The sequence below is a fragment of the Peromyscus eremicus genome, chromosome 6, assembly GCF_949786415.1.
Source record: "Peromyscus eremicus chromosome 6, PerEre_H2_v1, whole genome shotgun sequence".
Classification (NCBI taxonomy): Eukaryota; Metazoa; Chordata; class Mammalia; order Rodentia; family Cricetidae; genus Peromyscus; species Peromyscus eremicus.
In genome coordinates, this window is record NC_081421.1 from 81381711 (window position 1) to 81391072 (window position 9362).

Consider the following 9362-nt stretch of genomic DNA (forward strand, 5'->3'; position numbering starts at 1 on the left):
ATGTTATAATCATTTTCAACAAATGCTTATTGAGTGTGCACAGAGAACACCAAGAAATATAAAGTTCCCCCTCTGCTGGAAACAGGCTCACGTTGGGAAGGCTGGGCATGTTGAGGGTGCGTAGGTGGAGTTGGATATATCTTCCTAAGGAAAAGGCACAGTCATCAACCTTTGTAGAAATACATACTGAGCTACTGCGGAGTGGGGCTGAGGGTAGTGGCATGTGTCAGGGGAAAAGAAGGACCTTCATTTTTGTTTTATACATATATATATATATATATATATATATATACACACACACATATACATATACATATATACATATATATCATGTCATTTCTGCACACTTAGAAGTCTTTTCAAATGATACCAGTGCCTCTGTTGAATTATTTTATTAGTTGAATAAGTGATAAAGCCTAGAAGATTAAACATTAACCTAGAATCTCTCTGCGTGGTGAATTATGAATTGACTTTATATCCTTTATTGTACTTCCTCATATTGTTTACATTTTCTGTGACGAACGTATATTATTTTATAAACAGAAGATGGAACTATTTGGGTGAAAAATATCCCAGAGAGATGGCTGCTGCTCTTTTTACGTGTTTTCTGTAGTTTAGATGTAATATACCATCTTTTCCTGTTTTGTCTCCCAGTTCCCCCCCAGTTCCCCCCGTAGCTCTTGTTAGGTTTATTATTAATCTCTGTTATTGTTGACTAAACGGACAAAACAGAGCCATTTGCTCCTTGCTTCTGCCTCCCATCATCTTAGCAGTTCGGTCTGGAAGCAGGAGTTGTCTGACCGCTAACTATTCAGCTCTTCTGTGAAGACTGCTTAGAAGAACTTCAGTTATGCCTACTGGGTTATAATTATGTATGTCAGGGTAGGTTCTGATCTCTTGTTTTAAAGCACCCTAAGAATACTTTGCTATCTCTTTATATTTAGTTCCGTTGGAGAAAGCAATTAGACTTCCCATTACCCCATCTGGTGCAGTGAAGATACCTCATCTGCTTGGCTTACTTTGTATGAGAGAATTGAAGTTTCTAAGTCATCTGCAATTGGGATGAAGTAGCGAAATCCTGTCTGTCTCTCCCAAATTTTATTCTGGGAATCTGTGTCCCCTCGTAATTATGAACTTAATTATGCAGAACAGTAATAAAGGATTGGCCGGCCCTATCAGAGAGCTCATCCGTGAGGAAGACAGATTCTGCCTATTTTAGCAGCCACCAATTGCCTGTAGCTCTTCCTCTAGGGACGGGGCCTTCTGAGATTTCTCCCATCCGTACTGAGATTTCAACCAGTGTTGTCATTGTGGAGCTCTTGTTTAGGTGGACATACTGTTAAGATTTCATGGCGCAACTCCTTGTTATATATAGAAGATGCTATCTTGTAGCAACTCTCCTAGGCCTCTGCCTCTTTCCATGGTTCCGCTCTCTCTTCCGTGATGTGCCCTGAGCCCTAGGTGTAGGGGCTGTGTTGTAGATGTGGCATGGGGTTGGGAACTCCGTGCTCATTATTGAGCAACACTAAATGGATTCAGCAGGACACACGCACACATGAGGTTGTGACGTTAAGAGGGGGTTAGGACAACGGGAAGAGTTGGAGACGGGAGAGTATGATGGAAATGATGTAAATACAGTACTCATGAACGGCATTCTCAGAATAACAAATGTAAAACGGTAATAAAGCTCTGAATATGTGGGGAAACCAAGGACTGAAGGGAGTGGATGACATCTCTAAATGCATTTCGTTTCCTTTTCCCAAATAGCATGTCTTTGATGACCTCAGTGGCTCAGTGTCCTTGTCCTGGGTTGGAGACAGCACTGGGGTAAGTGACGTTCTAAACTCTTTCAGTCCACCAAGACAATGTCGTTTGGGGCAGGTGCACACTAAATATTTTCTGGACGTGGCTTCAACCTTAGTCACAGAAAATGTGTTTCAGGACAACCTTTCAGGAAATTATAGTTGGTTTGACTTTGCTGAGAACTGGGAACCAGTTGAAAGCAGTCTTAAGACTACTGTTATCCTGCTTGATAAGGGCAGTGGCGGGTAGGTATTAATTAACTAATTAATTAATGCCTACATTAGTGCAGGGTACAGGACAACAATACCAGAAAACTATGGAGCACGCTCTGTTTTGGGAAGGCAGTTGTCAGGGCTAAGGAGATGCTCACCGGTCCATAGCAGGAAAACAGACACCTTCTGTCCTTGGGCCCCTCAGCATCAAGATGAACAAGAAGAGGAGGCAGGGAACCGCTCAAGAAGCCTCTGTGTAGAAGCAGAAAAGGAGGCACAGTGCATCTTGGCATTTTCCAGTTTGTCTGTATTTTTCCTGTCCTTTCCCACAGTTGTATGGAAGGACTATGGTGTCTGTGGGCCCATGCCAACTCTACCTGTTGTCCCTGTCCTCACAGAAAATAGGTATACTGTTGGTGCGCCTGCCTGTGACCCAGCACTTGGGAGGCTGAGGCAGGAGGACCTTGAGTTCAAAGCAAGCCTGGGCTACATAGGAGACCCTGTCTTTAAAAAAATAAATGTACTGCTTGCTGGTCTCTATGTGGAGGATGTGGATGCATGGACCTTGGTCTTCAGTCAGAGCTTGGTATCACTGGCTCTGTTATCTTGCTTGATAAAAGTGGGGGGGGGGGGGAGTGTTAGGTAGTAATGCCTACGTTAGTATGAGGCACACAATAACAATACCAAAAAACTGTGGAAGTACAGCTCTGGTTGTGGAAAGCAAGTTGTCACGGCTGAAGAGATGCTCAGTGAGTAAAGTGTATGCCGTGCGAGCCTGAGGACCCGAGTTTGGATCCCAGCACACATGGGAAAATGCACATGGCTTGGAGAGATGGCTCAGCAGTTGGGAGCACACGGTGCCCTTGCAGAGGACCTGCTTCCTGTCCCTAACACCCATGTCAGCAGGTTCACAACCATACCTGGGACCCCAGCTCCAGGCGGGTCAATGCCTCTGAGGATGTCTGTGTACAAATACCCCCATATAGGTACACAGACACATAATTTAAATAAAAATTGAAAACAAACAGCTGGATGTGGTAGCACACACCTATAATCCTATCCAGTGAGGCAGAGGCAGAGGCAGGAGGACCCCCAGAACTCGCTGGTCAGGTCATGTTGTCTAGTCGGGCAGGGAACAGGTTCAGTGAGAAAACTTGTCTCACAAAATCATGTGGAGAGCAACGGAAGAAGACACCCACGTTGATCTGTTGCCCCCACAGACATATACATGAACATGGACAGACACATAAACCCTCTACATACACACATAAGCAAAGCAAGTTGTTTCTTATAATTTCCTTTTAAACTTCTAGTAGAATTTCCTTAAGTGTGTCTCTGTTTTTCTCAATTTTGACATATGCTCTAATTTCTATGATTTATTCATTTAGTTAAGAGAGTTGATAACTCTTTAAGTTTTTTGAGTTTTGGTTTTTTGTTTTGTTTTGTTTTGAGGCACAGTCCCATGTAGCCCCACTAGCCTTAAATCTACAACATGGTTTAAGTTGGCCTTGAACTCCTGATCCCACTGCCTCTTCCTCCCTGGTGCTGGGATTACAGGTGTGTGTACCACCATGCTAGCCTAGCTAAGAGTTCTTATTATGTGGATTCTTGACTCTCTAGATGCCTGTACTAATTTATCTAGAACCTTTTTCTCATGCATGTTTTTGCATAGAAAAATAATTACATACAAAATGAATTCCATGGAGAACTAGCAACCTGGAGGAAAAGACACACAGACATATGTGATAGGGTGGCCTGTGGGAGACCACCCACCCTGTGCTAACCTCTAGGGGCAGAAAAGAGAGAGTATTTTATGATTATATAGATACAAATTAGATAAACCTTCCTGTATTATGTGTATTTGAGCATCCCTGACTCACTGCTTCAAGGGTAGGCAATGGAGTGAGGTGGGGACCTCACGATCCTTGTCCCTGGGTCCTTCCTGGTTTTCGGATGTGTTGCGTCACAGGTTTCTAGAAAGCAGGACTGTTATCAGCCTTTGAAGTGCAGTTCAGTGTTGACATCGATCAGCATGCGGTTGCTGTGTCTTTCATTTCTTACTGACAGAATGCTTTTGTCCCTCTCCAGGTTATTCTCGTCCTGACTACTTTCCAAGTGCCACTGGTGATTGTGAGTTTTGGACAGTCCAAGTTATATCGAAGGTGAGATGGATAACTCATCTCAGGGACATGTGGCCAAGGAACCCACTGGGGTCGGGGATTCCACCTTTTCTGGTCACAGTGGTTCAACAGTTAATTTCAATCTTAAAATTCCAGCAGACTGGGTTGCTCAGTCCACGATTGGATGACAAATTGGCAACCTAAAGGAAATGAGAAGGAACTTGAAGGAAATGGAGTTGGCCTGCCAGAGGGGTGGAATACCGCAAGTTCAAGGGAGAGTTTGCAGGCCTGTGCGCCCATCTTAATCTCATGGATTCTTACTGGCAGGAAGGCAGTGTGGATTTTCTGCATCTATATGTTATGAATAGATTTTCTTAATATCTCTTCCAAGCAAGTCTTTATCTAATGTTTGGAAGTCTAAACAGGTTGTTTAGATGTATATAAGATGGTGGGCGATCATTTCTGCACAAGAAGGAGCTGCTTACATCACCCTACCTCAGTCTACCTCGGTTACTACAGTTCACACCAGACGAGGTTGGAAACGTGTCTATGACATCCGTACATTTCCTGCAGCTTAAATAGTAGGGCTCTTTGTCTCAGCAGGACCGAGAGCAGCTAACGCTCCAAAGTAAGCGATTATGTTCTTTATCATGTGTATCTACCCCATCTCCTTCTAAGGAACCTAAGTGAATCACAAAGTCCCAGCAGCCATTGCAGAAACACCACAAAAGCCAGAGGCCTCTGGGAGCCCTGCTAGCTTCTAAGGTTTCTTCACTGGATTGTTCCACAGCTGGTCTTGGCCCAGGTGCAGGGAACTGATGTTGAAAGTCTGATACCCAACTTCCCTCTCCCAGCAGGTGTGACCTTTGACATCTGCCCAGGGGCCTGGAGCCAGAGCTTTCTATTCAGCATGGCAATGTTGACTTAAAATAAGCAAATACTCCTTTAGGCCCAGAAGGAGTTGCATCTTAGAATTGCCAAAAGCTCCATGAAGGTTGAGCACTGCATTAACTGAAGACTCTCTAGCCTCTGGCCAAGTTACTAACACGTGGTAGACAGGCATAAGTGTTAGTGAGTGAGTGAATGAATGAATGAATGAATGAATGAATGAACGAATGCTTTGACTTCTGTGGAGTTTTTATACTGAGAATTTTTGTTTGTTTCTTATAGATTGGCAGTATACTGTAGAATCTGGGTGTTAAAAAGGCCCACAGCAGGTGCCTTTGTTTCTGTAATTAGAGCAGTAGCTAATTTTGTTTGGAGAGGAGAAGGTATATTTAAAACTTTGTACATTGATTTCCTTAGCTTTTTCTAGCATTTAAGAATCTTCACGATGATGAAGTCTCCCCAAGTACAGCTTTCCTCATCAGCTTATCTTTCGCTGTAGAAGTGATATCATCATTTTATAACGCACCTGGACGTTCTAAAGGGAAGAAGAGCTGACCACAGCAGAGGGTCATCTTCGTTTATTTACAGTTGATTATCTTGACTTTCCCCTTCAGGCCTATATCTGTCGCGCAGCTCTATTGTCTTGGGAAGCAACACAGAAAAGCAAAAGGCTGCCAAGTTTTAGTTGGCAAGCAGACCGGGGTTGACTCTCCACACCGTCATTGGCAAATGGAATAAACTTGAACAAGTCACGTGACCCCCTAGGACCTTTCTGTTATCTATTAAGGAGTATGATGACAGTGCTCACCTCAGGGTGGCCCCGAAGACTCTGTAATGTTCCGCATGAAGTGGGAGAGCTTGCTCTAGTGATCACGGGTGGCATGTGGCCGGCCACTGGGCTGCACTAGTTGTCAGAGTGAATGGAAAATCTTCCATAACGGTACAAAGTGATGGTCTCCCCGGATTCCTCCATTACTCTGTTAATGCCGAAGCCCCTGTCAGCAGGCCCATGTTCCTAAGCCTCGGCTTCGCAAACTTCCCATCCCCATTAGTCACTGCCCATAGGTCTCCTGTACTAGTCACCCTCGTTTTTTGTCGGACTAATAGTTTACTTAATCGTTACTCTGTTGGACAGTTAGAATGTAGCCATTTTTTCACTGAAACTAATGTTTCTATGCTGCATCTCCCTATTTGTGTCACAGGAATGCTCATTTCCAGTTCATTCTTTAGTAGCAAATGGAAACCTCTTCTCCAATTATTGACGGCCTCATATTTCGAAGGCTTTTTATTAAGCTCCTCCCTTTCCGTGTTGGGCTGTCTTCCATACATAATGCTTCAGCCAGTGTTTCCTTCATGCCTTACGAATTCTTCCCTTTCGTTTGTGATTGTGTTTGTCTACTACGTTGTTTGTGAGCCATGTGGCTGGAATTGGAGCTAATGAATTCCAGCAGTGAAGCCGATCCTCTTCCTTGTCAGCGATGTGCTTACAGGGCCAGTCACTGTTTAAATACTGCCCACAGGCTGACTCCAGCCTTTCACCCGGAAACCCCTCTTTGCTAACACACCCCTTACTAGAGAGCAGTCCTGCTCGTTTGTGATACGGTGTCATGTGACCAAGGCTCTTTTTCTTCTTGGCACCTCAATATTGCTGCCATGGTCTCTCCCAGTCACTCTGAACATTCATTATCTCTCCTCGCTGTGAAGTGAAGTCGGATTCTGTCCCCTCTCCCGGAGTTTAGGAGGAAACCATAAATATGCCCTGTTGCCTCTCCCACTGGGCTGGCCTGGCCTGAAACGACTCTTGTTGACACAACAGTCAAAGGGCACCTGTTGCTTCAGAAATGGGAAAGGGAGGGGCCCTTTACTCAGAAGGGGTTCTGAATATGGTTTGGTTGCCCAATCACAAATAAAACCGGAGCTGGCAGAATCCACTGTAGCGACTACTTGGTTTTCCCACAGCTTTGATGACCATAGTTTATCGGAATGCCTTTGTTAGGAAAGTTTCATTTGGTATGCAAATTACAGGATAGGTAAATGTGTGCCTCCTGCTGGGCAGAGTTAGGCACGAAAGCTTACCAGAACACAAGGAAGCTGTCTCTGCTGCCTCCATAATGTTAGAGAAAGAATAGCAGAGAAGGAATTCGTGAAGGAATAGAATAGGCCAATCATAAGTTATAAGAGCACTGAATCATCTCTCCAGTCCCATGTGCCAGCCTTTTAAAAAGTGTTTTTGTTAATTCCGTGAGAGTTTCATACATTGTATTTTGATCATATTCACTCCCCTCCCCGAACTCCTTCCAGATCCATGACCCCGTTCCATACCCACCCAACTTTGTGTCCTCAAAAAAAAAGAAAATTAGCTTCCTCTCTTTCAGCAGTTATCAGTTACCAATAGCTCCTCAGCTAGGGATGGGGCTTCATCACCACCACCACCCTCTATGCTAGGGTTTTGTCTGCCTTGAGCTGTCACAGGTCTGTGCATATTGTCACAACTACCGTGGAGTTCAGATGTGCAGCTAGCATTCTCTTTCACATTCATTGCTTGTGGGGCGTTTACCCACCAATCCCACAGCTCCCCAGAGTTTTCTTGAGTGTGAGCAGCAGGAAATATTAGATAGAAGGATTTATAGTGTGGAGATAAACAGATAGAAAATAAAGGATAGCCTCGAGAGGGCCTGGAACCTTTTCCAAGGGGCCCTGACTGTCTCTGCCCCAGGGTTTTTATAGAGACGCCAAGGGGTGGAGCAAAAGACCTCCTCCCCCCAGCACAGCCAAGTGCAGACCCTCTCAGACACCTGCACTGAGGCCTGTGGTCCTAATCATCCTCTATGCAGACCTGCTGGGTAAAGCCACGAGGAACCCGAGAACGGGCTCCCACAATCGCTGCTCTAATCACAACAGGCAAGAAATGGAAACAGCCTATCTATCTGTCAGTAGAGGGATAAAAAGGTCGTACATTTACATAATGGAATAGTATTCACCTGCTAGGAAAAATAAAATTATGAAGTGTGAAGGTAAATGGCTAGAGATTATTATTATTCTGAGCGAGGTAACCCAGACCCAAATGTTGCATGTTTTCTCTCATGTGTGAATGTTAGCTTTGAATCTTCAGATAGGTTTGTTTCATTAGGAATATCCACAGAAGTCAGGAAATTAGTAAGGGCCATGGGGAGCAGGAGGCTTTCCAGGGAGGGAAGAGAGAACCCAGTGATAGAAAAGGGAAAGTTGGAGCAGGAAGGGTTAAATGGGGATGTACAGGATGGAGGTAGAAGAGGGAATACAAGGAGGAATAACTAACGCTAACAATCTTTTGAGAAAGTCAGATGAAAACGACCACCACAGAAGCTTCCTGAAATACATAGGCTACCTAAAATTACAGCATATTGCCATTTCTCTTGGTTACCCTCCAAAACTTTATAGCAAGATCCTGTTGCTAAAGGTACCACATACTTGAGTCCTAAAACAGAGAGATCAAGCTGGTCTTGACCTGGAAGCTTCCTCTCTATCAGGCAGCGTTTATAGTGCTGGGGGGCGCTGTGCGTTCTACCAGAGGAGAAAAGTAGGTATCAGTCTTATTCAGTGGTGCACGCTGCACGCTACAGTAATGACCACCGGTGCAACAGTGACCGTAATGTCACAGAAGGAACCAACCAGCTTCTAAGTGGATTTGAAGCACACTCCTCAAGATGGAACCCACACCACACACCTGCACTGTTATCGGTGCCTAGAACTTTCGGCAAGATAGGTTGTAGGCCCTAGGGGGAGAACCTACTACTATTACTCTGCTAAATAGACATAGAATTAAGCCGATTCCTAGCGACTTACTATTAAGCCCATAGATTAGTGCATCTCCCAGACTTCCTCAGAGCTGCTTCCTTTTGCATTCGATGGCAGTTAATACAGAGACCTTCAACTGGTCACAGTGCAATTCGTAAGAGACGATGAGGAGCTCAGCCCTAACTGGAGCATCTCTGTCACACCCCCTCCCCACACCATACAGGTGTCATTGTGGAAGAGGGCGTGGGAAGACTGGAATAGCCAGGGGGGAAGGATGACAAGGAAACTGTTCTGTGCCAGCCTTTAGATGATAGACTGATTAGTTTTCACCACAGAAGATGGTGACAGACAGGAGAATCCTGTGCAACGCCAGCCTGGGCTACAGAGTGGGACGCTGTCACAAGCAACAGACATGTATATGTATATATATGTACACATATCAACACATGCATGCAAAGTTCATTAAAATACATAATGGCCTATTGCTTTTAACACAATTTCAATTTTATAAAATCAAAAATTTTCAATCAAAGGAAAATAAAGCTCCCAGATACTCAACTTC

General features: G+C 44.5%; 1 protein-coding gene across 4 annotated transcripts in view; it reads left to right on the forward strand.

Moving 5' to 3' along the window:
- The window catches only part of Sort1 (sortilin 1), an 82131-nt gene that overhangs the window by 23803 nt on the left and 48966 nt on the right, over positions 1-9362 (forward strand). For all 4 annotated transcript variants that reach the window (XM_059266089.1, XM_059266091.1, XM_059266090.1 and 1 more), the window contains exons 2-3: positions 1768-1827; positions 4104-4177. In XM_059266089.1, the coding sequence (XP_059122072.1) occupies positions 1768-1827; positions 4104-4177 (134 nt within the window). The remainder of the gene's footprint in view (positions 1-1767; positions 1828-4103; positions 4178-9362) is intronic.